The sequence below is a fragment of the Strigops habroptila genome, chromosome 1 (assembly GCF_004027225.2).
Source record: "Strigops habroptila isolate Jane chromosome 1, bStrHab1.2.pri, whole genome shotgun sequence".
Lineage (NCBI taxonomy): Eukaryota > Metazoa > Chordata > Aves > Psittaciformes > Psittacidae > Strigops > Strigops habroptila.
Genome location: NC_044277.2, coordinates 44,547,702 through 44,567,118, shown reverse-complemented (window position 1 = coordinate 44,567,118; position 19,417 = coordinate 44,547,702). Strand labels below are relative to the sequence as shown.

The 19,417-nt window shown below is 42.0% G+C and overlaps 1 protein-coding gene across 1 annotated transcript; it reads right to left on the bottom strand.

Moving 5' to 3' along the window:
- Positions 1 to 2,175: 2,175 nt before the first annotated feature.
- LOC115603623 (opsin-5-like) lies at positions 2,176 to 18,709 on the bottom strand. The gene is given in 5 exon segments (XM_030475663.1): positions 2,176 to 2,787; positions 8,791 to 8,894; positions 9,623 to 9,853; positions 10,388 to 10,515; positions 18,645 to 18,709. Coding segments are annotated over 5 exon segments (1,140 nt in total).
- Between the last annotated feature and the right edge of the window lie 708 nt (positions 18,710 to 19,417).

The following is a 19,417-nucleotide window of genomic DNA, read 5'->3' as shown; positions in this document are numbered from 1 at the left end:
CTGTCCAGCTGAGGAGGGGAAGGATAGAGCAACTTTGATGAGCACCAACCACAGATGCATGTTATGGCTGGGATTTCAAGCATCTGTATGGTAGCTGGGGATGCAGCCCCTCTGCACAATGCAGATTATAACTTTTTGTCTTTTGATAGTGTAACGTTTTTAGGTTTTGCAAGGATATGCCAGTTAAACCCCTCCGAACATAAACCTTAGAAAGTCCTCCAGAGATTTATTCAGCTTTGTGTACTGATGTTAATGGGACCTGGAGTGGGAAGGAGCAGATGACCTCTGAATGTAGCTTCTACTCTTTTTTTTCACTGATTCACCATCTAAAAAGGTCAGTATTACCTAAAGGCCCTCAAATCCTGATCCCTCCTCATCTGAAGTCAGAGACAGCAGTCACAGTACTTGCAGACTCACAGTACTAGGTTCCTGTTTCTGCTGCACTGCTGACCCATAATGTCTTGAAAAGTCTTGGAGAAAACACACACTAAAGGACTTTCTTCAGTCCAGCTGTCTTTTATGTTTGTGGGTTTTTTCAGAGTTTCTGAATAAACATATTATTTTTCTTCTTAGGTGTGTGTCTTTTCTGTAATGCTCTGTAAACATTTTATACTCTTCATTAGGTCACGTATTTTGAACATATATTCATCTGTGGAAATACAATTATATGTATCAATTATTGTTCATATATAAAATCATTGAGGATAAAAGGAGGCTTAGTGGTGGGAGGGTAAGAGCAGTATAAAAATGGGACAGAAAACTATGTCCCAAGTAAATATGTCACATAGCAACCAAAATTCCCTTAAGTGATTAATTGGAGATTTTAATGGAGTTTAACATGGCTGTCCCTTTTGTAATCTGGTACATTTTCTTCAAGTCATCACAGAAAGAGCAGCAAAATGCATTGCTGATGAATCATTATTGCTATAAAGACACAGGTATTCCCCTGAGGCTTTGGAACAGGGAGCATAGGATGCACTGGCCCTGCAGATGGCAAAGCCCTTGGGGGGAAGACTGCCTTATTTCCTAAAGTAACCCCAGATGGAAAACAAAGCTATAATCACTTTTAATAACCAAGCTATGGTTATTTTTGCTGTAGCTGGGCCCAAATGAGAGCCCAGCACTTCCAGCATGTCCTTGCTTTCATGGCAGCAGCAGAAGATATGGTGCTTCTGGCAAGCCATGAAACAGTAGTTCAAACAAATACTCCCTAAACCAGTAAAAGCAACCATTTCAAAAGCTCCTTCTCCAACACCCCTTCATTTTCTTCTCCTTCTTCTTACATGGGAGAAAAAAGGAGCCCAAGAACAAGGGAAATAGATGTGCTTATTCTTACTCTGCAGCATTGTCCTTGTATGCCAAACTAAAGAATTCCTGGAAGACTGGGATCTTCATATAAGGTAGTTTTCACAGGTTTTGGTGGTTTGCACCAGCAGAGATTTTTGCCCCTTATACGGGGCCTCTCTGGGCCAGGCCTTCACCCTCTTAATTCCAAGTTCCTATTCAGGAAACTCCGAATAATAAATAATGTCCCAGGGCAAGTTCTAAAATTACATAAAAAGGTAAACAAAACTTACATACTATCTTGAATCAATAGAAATATTTTGATTTTATTCATGTGGAACAAGGTCAGAACCTGCCTGTTCATCTCAAAACAAGGAACAAAGTGGCCTATGCCTCCCAGAAAATGCAACATGTGCAGTCATTCAGCATTGCTTGTTGGAAAACAGGCTTTTCATTTAGCATTTTTCTTTTCGGTTGCTATAAAAATTAAGCCAGGATGAGCTGGCCCTTTTAAAACTCTACATTGAATTATTTCTTTTAAACAGACAGAATATAAAATGTACATAGTCTAATAAGGGTAATAATGCTTTATGAAGAATTTCTCAATGGTTAGTGTATTCTCTCGAGAATGGAGAAACAGGATGTTACGAAATGCAGAAAGGATTTGTCTGGCATAGTTCATCATGTGCACACAGCACAATGTTTGGCATAGAAAGAGTCATACAGCATTTACACCATGTCCGTTCTGTAGTATGTGTCCCATCGAAGAGTATGAGGAAAACCCAGGAAAATAGTCTGGAAATTGGGGTAATAGAAGGACTCTTTAGAAAAAGTTACACTCATAAATCCAATATAAGAACAGTACTGTCAGAGGGCTTCCTGCAAGGAGCTCTAGAGGTCTGTAAATGTACGACACACAGGTACTGCTCCCAAGGCGATTTCCAAGGAATTGATTACAGTGCTTTTTTCTCCTCTCACAAGCACCTTTACTGACTTCTTAGTGGCCTGTCTCACTTTTGCTTGGAGGTTGCTCTCCAAGGACACAGTTTCTTGAAGAGGGCATTCCATAGCACTTAGGCTTTCCTGGCAGCATTTTGGATAGCTTTGAAAGCATTTGAAACTATCACTGCACTTTTCACGGGAGAAGAAAGAACATTCTTCCACAATTGGAGGAGAATTACAACTGGATTCGGCTTTGCCCTTAAAAGTTCTCTGGGTGGTGTTCACAGTTGATCTGTAGTTCTGCGGTGCCTTGACAGAAAAGCAGCTCCTGATGAACAACAGTTGAAGAACTATGAAATCTTTGGCAATGGTGTTTCGGAAATTCGGCTTCGGGAGGAGGTAGATAACTGGATTGTAGAATGTGGAGGACTTTGCAAAGACGGCTGGCACAGCAAAGGCTAATGGAGGAATCTTATCTATTGATCCAAAAGCTGCTCACATGGCAATGGTAGCATAAGGGCTCCAGGCAACAAAAAACCCAATGCACACAGCAACACTCAGCTTGCAGAGAAAAGGAGAAAACAGCAAGTTAAAAAGTTGCACACATAAGAAAAATAGCCACCAAATTAGTGTATTAATAAAAATACCATCTAACTGAACCCGCTTGTTAAAAGTCTCTCCAAGTCTTCGTCACAGCTCAGCTGCTCTCCAAATGTGCATTTTCTAGCAACTTAATTCTGTCTGAAACCTACTTCTACCTGAAACTTTCAGACAACAAAGGCCACACATCAACTATGTACACCAAAGAGAAATGTTCATAAGTGAATATGACTTTCACACTATGAAATGGGTTAACTACCCTATTTCATTACATCGCTGTGTGATTGATTCAATTATCTTTATGCTATACGTGATGGACAGATGTCAGTTCTGGCCTTGGATTTCCTCCTATGAAGGTGATACCACCTGAAGCAGCAGCCACCTGTGCATCACTACACAATGAGACCCAGGGAGGGCAACAGGCATGCTGGATTACAGCCAAGCCTCTCTGTAATTTCACTCTAGGCTTAAGCCCAGCATCTGTAATTAAAGTGAAGAAGAGACGTATTGCCTTATTTTAGCCTCAGCCCATAATACACAGCTGCTAAAATTGCAGTAACAGCAAACTGTATAGAACACAAGGAAATCTAGCATAAAGTTGTGTGTCTGATTGAGGAACAATGTAATGATGTGACTTACTTAGAAAAAAACATGTGCAGGACTCATATAAATGCAAAAAAAAAAAAAAAAAAAAAAATGTAGCTATGGACATTATTCCAAAAGGCACTAAGTAACTCATGACAGTTTATAGCAAGTACAATCAAAGATTTACAATTTAAAATCCCTTAGAGTTAACAAGAAGATTATTTTAATGAACTGTAATGGACTCTCTGTAATTATTTATTTTACGATGGAAATAGAAAGAAAAAGAGCTTCAGCTCTGTGAGTTATCTTTTCATAACTGCACACATCCATGGAAATTTCTAACACTGTTTCTTATCAAAGTGACCATCTAGTGTCCTGTATTTGCTCTGCAGCAGTATGAAGAAAAGGCAATGACTTCTTCCCACATCTTGCAAGCCAGATTTTTATTATAATTATTTGTATTTCCACTCAGAGATCTCAGTGACCAAAAGAATCCCTACAGTCCTATCTGTTATACAGGGATGTAAGAAAAATACTGTCACAGAATACATAATGTCTCCTGTACACCCAGCACACATTATGACTGAGAAGTTTGACATAAATTGTGTATTTTGCAAATTATAAATGATTTCATAACATGTAAAAATTTATGTAAGTGTAGGGATATAGCAATATAATAACTTCCTAAGGTAAGGCAAGAAGTGATTCACACTTGCCCTGCTTCTTAGCCTAGACAGGACTTAACCGTAGCTTGGAACAATATGATTTGACATAAAGGAGCTTTCAAAAATCTTTTTAAACTTTACTCTTGTGTGTAGGCAAATCCTATATACAAAAAACTTCTTTAAAAATACCTCCTGAAGAAGCAAGTAAAAACAATTAAAAATAATTTAAAAAAACCAAACCTTTGTGTCTGTAAATCAAGCACAAGTATACTATTCACATATCAAATATAACTGTGGGTGACACTGCTCAGAAATTGACAAGCAAAAGCCTCTTTTGGGGAATTACAATTGAGCTGGAATGTGGTGAAAACATTATGGTTTATAAAAAGAGCTTCACAACAAAGAACGCAAGTTACAGAGGATATTTTTACAGGTAGATAGAAAAATAAAATAGGTGTTCTACACATGCAGCATTAAGTCATCTTTGTAGTTAGATCTTCAGCTGTGTATGTCAGTCCACTCATGCAGACAGGAACAAGCTCTGGCTCTTGGCAGAAGCTAAGGATCTAATTCAACTATTTCAAACTAGACGTTTATTGGAGTAACTATTGAGTAAGACTGGGTGAATTCAGCTTATGGACACGTTTAAGCAGATGATGCTTTACAGGACTGAGCCACTGGTGAGAATATCCCTGACGCAATGACACTTAGCCTGTCACCCAGGCACAGAGGCAACAGTACCTTGTTGTCAGCCTACTAGAAACAAATAAATATCTTCCCTCACAAACCGTGACAGTAAGACACATTCAGCATGGTCAACCAGATTCTCCTACACTTGCCAAAAAGCTAATTGTTTCCACCTCAAATCAAGAAAAGTGTTATAAAGTCAATAGTACAAGTTTGGCATTAAGTTTGTGTCTTCATGCAGCTTCTCACCCTTCACACGCATTCAGAAAAAGACACTGACCGCTAATGCCCAAACAGCTTTGAAAGCTGTTGCAGCAAGTTGCAATGTTACGTTGCCTTACAACTAGAGCATATGTTTTAGGCGGACAAAATCAAGAAAGGCATTGAATGGCTGTAATTCTTCTTTTACTTTAGAAGTAGATTTACCCACTACAACGAATTATTGAGATTTAACATCTTGTGTTCTAAGATGTAAGTCTTCTTTGAAGAGCAACCTTTATCCAATTTGATTTCCATTATATTTCCTATGACGCTCATAGATCTTCCCACCTGTAATTAGCCACAGCTTTCAACCAGCTTGTACCAGTGGATATATAACACTTCCAGTCTCAGCAGTGTGACATCGTCCATTAATGTTGGTGGTAAAGCTTCTTTTAACAAAAATAATGTAATGAGAACTAAAAAAACCCCAAGTACTATGTCCCTACATTGTAGAAACCCAGTTTAAGACAAATTAACCTCCATGGTTTGTAGATTTGTGTTGTTTCTCTGTAAAAAATTCCAAAAATGAACAAAATCTGTTTCTTCAATAAACAATATTAAAAGAGAGATGCAAATTATTCAACCTTCTCCTTTTCAGCCACATGATACTTCAGTGTTTTAAATCAGGTACTTTAGAGTTATCGTGGATTACAGCCACAAAAAAATACAAATTGAGTACCAGGAGTTTTATCCAAGGTCATACATGAAGCCTGAATCAGAACAAAAACTGAACACAATCTCCCAGGCCAAAGGCTTAACTCTCATGATTTAAACTGAAGGCACTGCATATAATTCAGAGATCGTATTTGGACAAACATTAGATGAGACATTAGGCTACGCTCATCATGCTTTTGCCCCTGCAACATCTAGAGGGAACTAAATTGTGTTTCTAAAATGGCTTAATCCCAAGGAACTCCTGGAGAAGAAGCAATTTTCTACATCTCTACTTGCATTCACAATATTTATCTCTTATCTCTATGCTCAGACCATGTTTTTTGCAGAAGCTGGCAAACCCATGTACCTGTGAAGGGATCGCAAGAACAATAGTGTCGCCTGTATGCATTATAATTTATTTTTATGGCACTATATAATAATAAAAGCAATATCAGCAGTTAGCCAACCTTGCAAATTCATAAGCACAAAAGCACTAGTAGTACTACACAGCTCCCATTACACATTTTCTAAAACTCTTGCTATTGTCATTCTAAAACAGCACAAAAAACCCCACTACAGACGTATCTTTTAACAAGGGAAGTAGATTAATAATAGTGAATATTATCCATATTTTATTGTTCTTTTTTTAATAAAAATATTTAATTGCAAATAAATAAAAGGACTGAAGTTGACATGAATTGAAAGCTATGGCCTGGTTATGTTAATAGATTTTAGTAGATAGCCAATTAGTGTGCAGAGCAATACAGATTAAAGCAAACTCCAGGGACTTGGGAAACCTTTACGCTCACAGAGGAACATGTTCCATTTTCTTGGAGCCTTGAGGGATAGCCAGCCACCAAGCAAGAGCTTCCATGATAATATTTCAGGGCTTAGCCAGACTCATAAGTGTCTAAGTCCCATTTTAAATGCCCAAGTCATTTTCTGGATTTAGCTTTTCAAGACAGAAGCAATGTCCAAGCTGAAGCTGGATCAGACCGTAGAGGAACAGGTCCAACCTGACCAGGAATCCTAAGTTAGAGTGACCTGATGTCAGAGGCAGGATGGAGGATGGAAAATGTCAGAGGAAGAATAGGCTATAAATTGTTTTTAATTTGACAGGTACTACAAGGTAGGCTATATTGCAGCTTGAATGTGACAGGAAGAACTACAATTCAGCAAACATTCATTCCAAGTACACCACAGAATTGACATATTTGGGGTGGATTCTTTTAGAGGAGTTTCTTCAGGGGAAAAAAAAAAGTCTCTTCTCTCCTCTCTGCTTTTATGAGTTTGACTTATACCATCTTCTTAGCAGATGTCTCCAAGGGATTATCATGTATAACTGTTTGTTGTTTGTATTATTATTATTCTAGGGTGAGATTCTCTGCAGATAATAAGTAGTCTCAGAGCAACTCAAAGAGTTTACAATCTGACAGTGAAGATCACAGCAACTTTGAGGGAAAAACAATCAGGGAATAAAAACAAGACATACTTGTCAGTGCATGATAAGCAGTTTTCCTAGTGCTCCAGCAGCCCAACCAATATCAACCTGTGTGTGATAGACTAGCGTGACTTTTTGTGTTAACACCACAAAGGAAGTTTTGAAGGCAATATTGTTTTCATTTTGCCAGTTTGTGTTAGAAGGAACTCATAAGTATAACGGTTATCATTGAACATGTATGCAGATTTCTGAGTGTTGTGAACATGCAGGATCACCAGCATCTTGATCTCACTAAACAGGAGTATAGAAATCAGTTAGGATAAGCTATGAAGAATTTTAAAAATTAATTTAAGATTTAAAGGATACTATCCTGTAGTCAAATGAAAGACTTAGGAAAATTAATGTCTACTGAATATCCAGGAGTGGGGCAGGAATATGATTAAGAGCTTTAGTTAGGAAATGTTCCATCTAAGCATTATTACAAAGAAGGAGTAGGGAAGACATGGACATAACTCTTTAGTTCCTAAACTACTTGCATTGAGGAAGATATTCAGGTTACAAGCCCAGTAGACAAGATGATGGTGTTTTCCACGGTGGGCAAAACCAAGATACTCAAAAGGAGAGACAGGGCAGATAAAGATGTCTAGTGCAGCTACACTGCACTCGATAATCTGAAGAGAGGTGTTAGGGAGAGACCAAATCTATTAGCATGAAAAAGAGAAAGCAGATCTGTGATATATCCAATTGTATTTGCAAATGTGTGTGTGTGTATTCCTGAACAGAGAGAGAAAATAAGGACGAAGCAGAAGATTGGAGGTGGGTGAGGAAGGTGCTTAGAAGGACATGCCAAACAAATAACTAGGGAAATGAGAGAAGGATTCATTGAAATAAAGAAAATCGTAAATATTTTATTACTGGAGACGATTAATGAGGTACATTGTCTAAGGAGTGAAGAACACCTAATGTCAGCTGTAAAGTTCCTCTTATATTTTGGTATATTAAAAAAAAAAAAAAATAGATTCTGATGTTTTGGAAAGGACAGAGGTATAGTTTGGCAGCAGGAAACATTTTCCACAACAAATACTGTGACTGCAGGTTTAATTTTACTGCATAAGCTAGTGAAACACAAATCTGTGGAGGTTTTGTTTCAAAAACTGTTTCCAGAAATACACTTTTCCATGACTTTTGTTCCTTGTTCAGTTATAAACGAGAGAACTTGATCTTTACAATACTACTAAAAATCTTCAATGATATAAAGCTTAAGCCTGGATCTCCTCAGATATCCGTAGCTGGACAAACAGAATTCACTCACCCAAAACCAGGCTGGCTTTCATTAGCAAGGGTTCAAGAGCATGAGATCCAAATTCATTTCTACACAGTACTCCAATTTTTAACCTTCCTTTTGACCAAAAATCTGAATTTTCACAAGTAATGAAGCTCTGTGAGCTTAGCTATAACCCTCCAGAAACAACACAGGTACTATTTTTAGGTTTAGCAACTCACTGACATGCAGCAAATCTGCACAAGACAATGCTGTTGTCCAAAATGAAAATGCAGTAAGGACTACTTATCTTTTCCATCTTTATTCTCTTCTCAGGAACTTTCATGGTCCTTAAATGGTGCTGCCCAGCTGTGCCAAAAACAGCTTGCCAAAGACTAACTTTCAAATACCTTTACAGTAGTGGTTTGCGCATTGCTCATCCTGGTGGGGCTGGAGACGTGCTGTTCCACTGCTTTCCTGGATTCTTTCACAGTTACCAGAATAAGAGAGTAGGTGTTGCATGAAAGGGTAAAATAATTTGGCAGAAAATAAACCCCCTTGCTTTCCAGCTGGTCCTCAGATATTAGAGGGGCTGGATGCGGCTAGGCTTAGATTCTGAGTGATGCCCCATTTGCCACTATCAGTCCAGTCGCATTGAATATGTTGAATAATCACGATTCCGGATGCACTAATAGTGCACTGCACCTTCAGTCTAATCGTGCTCATGAACTAGCACGGCCACACTGAGGGAGCTGGTTGCGTTCAATAAGAGATTTATGATTAGCTACTTAAACAGTGCAGTTTATTAAAGCAACAGATACAGGTTCTTGTGGATTGCCGGTGATAAATACACTGTCTGCAAAAGCATGTGCAAATAATAAGGTATACAACTGTGTGACAAAGTTATGAGTAATACAGCCTGGCTTTAAAGTATAAAAGTAAAAAGTAACTCTATATAGAGATTCCTAATTTTCCCAGGGAAGCATTGGATACAGTGCAAGTCTTACCCAAAGGCATCCCTATGGGGGGGGAAGAAAGGTCCAGCCCGTCGACCAGTCCCAGGAGTCGAGAGTAGTCAGCTGATGGGGTCTTCCTCGGCTCGTCCACAATGATGTCTTCCCTAAAGCCCCCCACTTTTTGGGTCATTTTTATACTATTTTTCACTTTCAAGGTGCAGCTTGAGTGACTCTAGTCATACATACCTTTATTGGTATGTATACTTTTATTGTATGTGACAGTAGGAAGTCACAATTACTCCGCAAGGGAGAATAAAACAGAAAACAAAGAGGACTAATGTGTAAGACATGGCCATGACATTTACATTGGTGGAACGCCAGTCAATGCAGCAGGCTGTGCCATATGGCTCTGCTCCGTATTCTCCCCAGTGAGCTAAGGGAGACCAGGCAAAAACTGCTGCGTAAGTCCAAGCACAGGCTATCAAGATTTGTCCATGTTCTCTCTTGAACCTGTTGCCTGGAAGACACAAAATAATCAGAAGATCAGCACTGCTGACATGTCTGAAAGGAGTTTCCCATATGCAGGCAGCTAAGCAGGGTAAGTAAGGAGGATAACTTTACTAAGTGTTCAAAATATTGTAGCATATTGAAGGTTTGTAAGAAAAGGGCATGGTTTGCAAAAATTTGCAGAACATCAGGTAGCTGAATTTGCTGATACATCTAGAATACTTAGCACAGAATAAATCCTTATGAATAAATATAAAAATGTAGCAATAAACTCTGAAAAAGTTTATTCACGCTAGCCTTGCTTTCAGATCAGAACCCTTATTCCATGTTCCCAAATTATCACCTGACTTATAAGAGCTTATAAGTAATCAGTTGCATACACCTAGCCCTATGGTTACTTATCAATGATCACAGAAATAAGAATTGTTTGATGGGATGTAAAACATCTCTTCTATAAAAGTACTCTCTAGGATATGCAATCCAAAAATGGTGGTCTATATTTGCATGAAAAATCGAGTAACTTAAGACAGAAACATTAGCTTACCATAAGCTGGATAACAAATTTTGAGGCAGCAAACAGTGATCAGTAATGTCAGTGTTGAGAGACTGCAGATCCCAAACAACACCCCACAAAATGCATAGAACAAGCAAAGGTGTTTCCCATACAGCCACCTAACAAACAACCAAGAAAGGTAATTCTTATATGCAATCCTTCTTTCTTAAATGTAATACTAAATGGTAGAAATATAGTTAGAGTTGTAACCGTAAAAATTCAATAAAACCTCATGATTAAATTGTATTTTGGTCAATCATCAACTACAAAAGATATTCTCATTTCAAAAACAGCCAGTAAAGTAACCACGATCTGCTTTATTTTTAAGATTCACATTTAAGCTAGTTTTATAAAGCAAAGAAGTTTTTCTTAGTAAGAATCATTCTAAAAAAAAAAAAAAAAATAAGTGTCTCTCATTAGTAGGCCTAGGTCATGAATTAATACCAAAATATTACCAATACCATTGTCCTGGGTTCAGCTATAGCAGTCATTTTTCTCCTGCTTAGTAGCTGGTGCAGTGCTGTGTTTTTTAACTTTCAGCCTGGGAACAACGCTGATAACACCGATGCTTTTAGTTGTTGCTGAGTAGTGTTTACTCCAACCAAGGAGTTTCTCAGTCTCATGCTTTGCCAGGGAGGAGGGGAAGCCGGGAGGAAGCAGAGACAGGACGGGTTAGACGACGATATAGGAGGACCACCAGGAGATTTTCCCTGAGGCTGGACAGTTATGAGTGGCAGGGTGTGTGGGATAGTATGGGCAAGTACCTAGGCCAGTGGGCCCCTCCAGTGCTTTGGAACTTCACCACTGAACAAGTGCAACATCCGGAAAAACTAGTAAAACACTTAAACGAGGTGTGCTGTCGTCCTGGTTATACCAGAGAGGGACAAATTTTGGCAACGTGCTGGGGCTTGGCCTATGCCTACAGAGCCCTGCTCAACACTATCCAGCACCTTCAAAGGGAAAAAAATGTCTCTGGATCTGATGGCAAAGCAACAGACAACGCAGCTATGCCAACTACAAGCACAGCAGCTACTCAGACCCTGACCACAACAGTCAACACAGCTACTCCAAGTACAGCAGCTACATCAACCCCAGTGACAAGCACAACAGCTACTCAAACCCTGACCACAACAGACAACGCAACTACTCCAACTTCAAATACAGCAGTTACACCAACCCCAGTGACAAGCACAACAGCTACTCAAACCCCGACAGCAACAGACAATGTGGCTACTCCAAGCACCGCAGCCACACCAACCCCAGTGACAAGCACAGTAGCTACTCAAACCCCGACAGCAACAGACAATATAGCTACTCCAAGCACCACAGCTACACCAACCCCAGTGACATGCACAGTAGCTATTCAAACCCCGACAGCAACAGACAATATGGCTACTCCAAGCACTGCAGCTACACCAACCCCAGTGACAAGCACAGTAGCTACTCAAACCCCGACAGCAACAGACAATGCAGCTGTTGGTGTTACTCAACTCCCAAGCACAACAGCTGCACCAACCCCAGCAATAGACACTGCAACCACTCCAATCCTAGTGGCAGACACTGCAGCCACTCCAACCACAGTGACAAACACTGCAGCTAAACCAAATGTCCAGTTTGTGACAATGTCTGTTGCCCCTGTAAGCAAAAGCAAACGAAAGGCACAAAGAGCAACCCGTGAAGCGAAGAAAGATGAAGACCCAGTGCCATTACTATATGCAACACCACCTGAACAAGAGTTACTACTACGTGGGTCAGAGGAAGAGGAAGAAGAAGAAGAGGTCACTTCTCGACCCCGGACCTCAACCGAACTACGGAATATGCGAAAAGATTTCACCCGTCTTCCAGGGGAGCACATTGTCACCTGGTTGCTCCGGTGCTGGGACAATGGGGCCAACGGTCATGAACTAGAAGGTAGGGAAGCCAAGCAGCTGGGATCACTTGCTAAGGAAGGAGGAATTGACAAAGCGATTGCAAGAGAGAAGCGAGCCCTCAGTCTTTGGAGGCGGCTCCTGGCAGCTGTGAAGGAAAGGTTTCCCTACAAAGACGATATTACGAATCGCTCAGCCAACTGGACCACGATAGAGAAAGGCATCCAGTCCCTGAGGGAATCAGCCATTATAGAGATGATCTATCGTAGGCCGGATTCCAGGAACACATCCGTAGACCCAGATGAAGTCGAATGTACACGACCCATGTGGCGGAAACTTACACGGAGTGCGCCATCATCATATGCCCACACACTGGCATCAATGACCTGGAATGACGGAGTATCACCAACAGTGGATTTCCTGATTCGTCAACTCCGAGAGTTCGAAGACAATCTCACCCCTTCCATCATTTCAGCTGTGGAAAAACTGTCCCAGGAGTTCAAACAATTGAGAGACGATTTATCCGATCTATCCAGCTCTCCACGCGTACCAACCCATGTCTCAGCTATCAACAGAAGGCGCCCTACTGCTCGAGAAAGAAAATATACGAGGTACACGCCACGGGCCACCCTATGGTTTTACCTGCGGGATCATGGAGAAGACATGAGAAAGTGGGATGGAAAACCTACTTCAGCTCTGGAGCAACGGGTGCGTGAACTGAAGAGGAGAACAATGGTCAAGGATGATCCTCCCAGGAAAGCTGCTGCTCCAGTCTCTGGCGAGCAGTTTCCCAGATGGAGCGAAAGAGCTGATTTTACTCCAGCTCCTGTGATAAGGAATACTCATCCCTTTCTACAAGACAGAAGTGGAGAATTTTGTGATCACTATTAGAGGGGCCCTGCCTCCAGCCAGGTGGAGGAGAGGGATAATCGGGTTTACTGGACTGTGTGGATCAGATGGCCTGGCACATCAGTCCCACAGAAGTATAAGGCTCTAGTAGATACCGGTGCACAGTGTACCCTGATGCCATCAAGGTATCAAGGGGTGAAACCCATTTCTATTTCTGGAGTGACAGGAGGATCCCAAGCGTTAACTATGCTGGAAGCTGAAATCAGCCTGACTGGGAGGAAGTGGCAAAAGCACCCCATTGTAACTGGTCCAGGGGCTCCATGCATCCTTGGCATAGACTATCTCAGGAGAGGGTATTTCAAAGACCCAAAAGGGTATAGATGGGCTTTTGGTATCGCTGCCTTGGAGACAGAGGAAATTAAGCAGCTGTCCACCTTACCCGGTCTCTCAGAGGATCCTTCTGTTGTGGGGTTGCTGAAGGTCGAAGAGCAACAAGTGCCAATTGCGACCACAACAGTGCACCGGCGGCAATATCGCACCAACCGAGACTCCTTGATTCCCATCCATAAGCTGATCCGCAGACTGGAGAGCCAAGGAGTGATCAGCAGGACCCGCTCACCCTTTAATAGCCCCATATGGCCAGTGCAAAAGTCTAATGGAGAGTGGAGATTAACAGTAGACTATCGTGGCCTGAACGAAGTCACACCACCATTGAGTGCTGCCGTACCGGACATGTTAGAACTTCAATACGAACTGGAGTCAAAGGCAGCCAAGTGGTATGCCACAATTGACATTGCCAATGCATTTTTCTCAATCCCTTTGGCAGCAGAATGCAGGCCACAGTTTGCTTTCACTTGGAGGGGCGTCCAGTACACTTGGAACCGACTGCCCCAGGGGTGGAAACACAGCCCTACCATCTGCCATGGATTGATCCAGACTGCACTGGAACAGGGGCAAGCTCCAGAACACCTGCAATACATTGATGACATCATCGTGTGGGGTGATACAGCGGAAGAAGTTTTTGAGAAAGGGAGGAAAATAATCCAAATCCTGCTGAAGGCCGGTTTTGCCATAAAACGGAATAAGGTCAAGGGACCTGCACAGGAGATTCAATTTTTGGGAATAAAATGGCAAGATGGACGCCGCCAGATCCCCACAGACGTGATCAACAAGATAACAGCAATGTCTCCACCAACTAACAAGAAAGAAACACAAGCTTTCTTAGGTGTTGTGGGGTTCTGGAGAATGCACATCCCAAATTACAGTCTGATTGTAAGCCCTCTCTACCACGTGACCCGGAAGAAGAATGATTTCAAATGGGGCCCTGAGCAACAACAAGCCTTTGAACAAATTAAACGAGAAATAGTTCATGCAGTAGCCCTTGGACCAGTCCGGGCCGGGCCAGATGTGAAAAATGTGCTCTATACCGCAGCTGGGGAGAATGGTCCTACCTGGAGCCTCTGGCAGAAAGCTCCAGGGGAGACTCGAGGTCGACCCCTTGGCTTTTGGAGTCGGGGATATAAAGGATCCGAGGCCAGCTACACTCCCACTGAAAAGAGATACTGGCAGCCTATGAAGGGGTTCGAGCTGCCTCAGAAGTGATTGGAACTGAAGCGCAGCTCCTCCTGGCACCCCGGTTGCCTGTGCTGGGCTGGATGTTCAAAGGCAGGGTCTCCTCTACACATCATGCAACTGATGCTACATGGAGTAAGTGGGCCGCACTAATTACACAACGAGCTCGAATAGGAAATCCCAGTCGTCCAGGAATTCTAGAAGTCATCATGGACTGGCCAGAGGGCAAAGATTTTGGGATGTCACCAGAAGAGGAGGTGACGCGTGCTGAAGAGGCCCCACCATATAATGAACTGTCAGAGAGTGAAAAGCAATATGCCTTGTTTACTGATGGGTCCTGCCATATTGTGGGAAAGCATCGGAGATGGAAGGCAGCTGTGTGGAGTCCCCTGCGACAAGTTGCAGAAACTGCTGAGGGAGAGGGTGAATCGAGTCAATTTGCAGAGGTGAAAGCCATCCAGCTGGCCTTGGACATTGGCTGAACGAGAAAAATGGCCAGTACTTTATCTCTATACTGACTCATGGATGGTGGCAAATGCCCTGTGGGGGTGGTTGCAGCAATGGAAGCAGAGCAACTGGCAACGCAGAAGTAAACCCATCTGGGCTGCTGCATTGTGGCAAGATATCGCTGCTCGGGTGCAGAACCTGGTGGTGAAGGTACGCCACGTAGATGCTCATGTACCCAAGAGTCGGGCCACTGAGGAACACCAGAATAACCAGCAAGTGGATAAAGCTGCTAAGATTAAAGTGGCTCAGATGGACTTGGATTGGCAACATAAGGGTGAATTATTTTTAGCCCGGTGGGCCCATGACACCTCAGGCCATCAAGGCAGAGATGCAACATATAGATGGGCTCGTGATCGAGGGGTGGACTTAACGATGGACACTATTGCCCAGGTTATTCACGAATGTGAAACATGTGCTGCAATTAAGCAAGCCAAGCGGTTAAAGCCTCTCTGGTATGGAGGACGATGGCTGAAGTACAAATATGGGGAGGCCTGGCAGATTGACTATATCACACTCCCACCAACCCGCCAGGGCAAGCGCTATGTGCTTACCATGGTGGAAGCAACCACCGGCTGGCTGGAAACATACGCTGTGTCCCATGCCACTGCCCGGAACACTATCCTGGGCCTTGAGAAACAAGTCTTGTGGCGACACGGCACCCCAGAGAGAATTGAGTCAGACAATGGGACTCATTTCCGGAACAACCTCATAGACACTTGGGCCAAAGAGCATGGCATTGAGTGGGTATACCACATCCCCTACCATGCACCAGCCTCTGGGAAAATCGAACGGTACAATGGGCTGTTAAAAACTACACTGAGAGCAATGGGTGGTGGGACTTTCAAACACTGGGATACACATTTACCAAAAGCCACCTGGTTGGTCAACAGTAGGGGATCTGCCAACAGGGCTGGCCCAGCCCAATCAGAACTTTTACGTACTGTAGAGGGGGATAAAGTTCCTGTGGTGCACATAAAGAATTTGTTGGGGAAGACAGTCTGGGTTATTCCTGCTTCAGGTAAAGGCAAACCCACTCGTGGGGTTGCTTTTGCTCAGGGACCTGGATATACTTGGTGGGTAATGCGGGAAGATGGGGAAGTCCGATGTGTACCTCAAGGGGATTTGATTTTGGGGGAAAACAGCCAATGAACTCAATTGTACGCTGTTGCCTGCTCTATAACACTTTTATAGCCCACCAGCTAGATATCTTCAGGTCACCAGCCATTGACCCTGACTTCCCTCCGATCATCACCTCAACAAAGAATGAATTTTGAGGAAACCAGATGAGCTCAGCAGTGACCAGACGAGTTTGGCGGTATCATCAGCAGGCAACAACCCAACACTACGTACCGTCCCTCCTGCCCTGAAAGACTATTACAAGAGATGGAACCTGACATCATGGACTGGATGAGTTCAGCAATTTTACAGGGATTGGTCCATGGACTAGGGAACGATATCTTTCTCTGTGTGTGGGTGTGGGTGTATATATATGTGTATATATGGGACAGGGGTGATGGTGTGCTGAGAGATGTGGGATCTGAGCATGACGTGAATGGTATGGAATAAGGGGTGGATACTGTCCTGGGTTCAGCTATAGCAGTCATTTTTCTCCTGCTTAGTAGCTGGTGCAGTGCTGTGTTTTTTAACTTTCAGCCTGGGAACAACGCTGATAACACCGATGTTTTTAGTTGTTGCTAAGTAATGTTTATTCCAACCAAGGACTTTCTCAGTCTCATGCTTTGCCAGGGAGGAGGGGAAGCCGGGAGGAAGCAGAGACAGGACACCTGACCCAAACTAGCCAAAGGGGTATTCCATACCACAGCACGTCATGCCCAGTATATAAACCGGGGGGAGTTACCCGGAAGGCCCTGATCACTGCTCGGGTCGGGCTGGGTATCGGTCGGCGGGTGGTGAGCAATTGTATCCTCTCCCCTTGTTATTTCACTAATCGTTATTATCATTGGTGGTAGCAGTAGTGGTTTTGTGTTATACCTTAGTTGCGGGACTGCTCTTATCTCAACCCGTGGGAGTTGCATTCTTCCCATTCTCCTCCCCATCCCTCTGGGAGCGGGGGGAGGAAGAAGGGGGGGGGGAGTGAGCGAGCGGCTGTGTGGTTCTGAGTTACCGGCTGGGCTCAAACCACGACAACAACGTAGATAAATATCACAAAGTTGTTGATAAAACGCTCAGTGAATACAGTGGATTGCTTGATTCTGCTATCTTCCAACTTCTCACTACTGTAAGAAGAGACATGAGGAATAGTAATGTGACAGGCAACACCCGCTTGTAAAAAGTGTTTAAAAGTCTGCATGCATCTTGAAGATCCATTTAATTTGTTGTTTGGGCTCTCAGTCACAAATTATGGAGTAATTATGGTTGATGGTTACTAAAAGAGATGAAACCTTTAACTGTTTTGTGGGCAAGCAAAGACTATTTTTAATGACTCTCATACAATTAGGCTGGCCACTAGTAAAGCAGCAGGAAAGCCCAGAATCTCCTATAAAAGCTTGACAAAACAGCACCATTTTGTGCTTAATTCATATTATTTACCTGAAAGAAGATTTTTGATCCCTTTTACTGTTACAGGTGATGACTATGATGTTACAGCAAGATCTTGTACCTTTTCTAGTCTCAAGCATCAATCCCCATCTACCTTCTCAAAAATAGTAGAATCATACTAAATGCAGTATTCTCCTTGAATTGTGAACTTTATTCTTTAATTTTTTTAGAAGGACTGGTTATGCTGATATAGCCCTGGTGCTTTCAGAAGTTGTTGCCTCATCTTAACTTTTAAACGAAATTCTTCTATGTATTGAAACAGGAAAAAATAATCTCTGCTTAAAATTAAAGTTTAAATTACAACATGAAAATCACCTTTAACATTTATTTAAATCCCGTTTAAAACATTCTGTGTAATGGAATAAGGACTTAACTAGCAATAAATACGTAGAAGTCATATATACCGCAAATTCACAAGATTCTAAAAGAGTTGTCTGAAATAGTTTATCAAAAAAGCAGTGCTAATTGTTGTAGACAAAATGGCCATTTTCTCACTACTGTGGTTGCTTTCATTTTAACTGGTTATTACTGTCTCGTTAAAAAGATGCCTACCAAATGACTTTACATTAAAAGTCCAGCCATACAATGGATTTAGAGTTCATTAAGGAGCCAGGCTTAGCTCTATCTCCATGCTACCTCCTCTCCTACATGATCACATAATAAAATTCTGCTCTGACATGCCAATGATTACATTTCAAACTCTTACTTTGAGCAGTTCCATGCTTTTTTACACCGCCTAATGTGCATAATCAGCAACACACCATAAAGGAACCCATGTCAATTTAGAAATAAAGCATGTTCATGGTTACAAGACTGAGCTGTTCTTTGGACACAGCATGACAACATTCTTCTGTAACAGTACGCCACGCTTTAGAAGTTAGGAGCACAGATACCGCTTTTCAGTAAATGGACTTAGAATATGACAAGTTAAAAACCACACTATTTTTGGAATCACCATGTCGGGGAAAAAAGATAAAGGGGAGATTTAACTGAAGGGTGAAGAGAAAGCAAGTTTGGTTTGAGTGTGTTGGTTTAGGGGTGTTTTTAGCTACATGATACTGTGTCTACAGCATAATCAGTTGGCTTATTTGTAGGGTTGACAGCCTACACTGCTGAGCTTTGCAGAACTCTTTGGGAACACTTGGTATCTGTACAAAAAAACCCCATGTCTAGATACACAGACATAGAAACACATCTCAAAACTGTATGCTGAAGAGGCTGCTATTTTAGCCATGCTAATAAAACATTACTTCAACTCTTTTAGCTTCCAGCCACACCATTAGTTCACCATAATCCTATAAATATTCTCAGAAACATGAAGAAGGGTTCATCTAGACACAGCATTTCCTTCAAGCCAAGCTACGTAATGTGTGTTATAACAGGTTTTTACCTACATTAGCAATAATGGACATGGCAAGCATTGGTTTACTTAATGTTAGAGTTATGATCACTGACAAGGCATACACCCATCATCAGGACAGCACAGCCTGGTAGTTTCTGCAGTTAGTCAAGCCTGCAGCAAACCCGCTCTTTACAGTAGCACAATTTCAAAATCACAGGAGATACCATTTCTTACCAGTTTCTTCTGATAGACTGAAAAGCAGTTAAATTTCTGACTCGTATCTCACAGAACTCTTGCAGAAACATCCTCTGTGAGAATAATGTG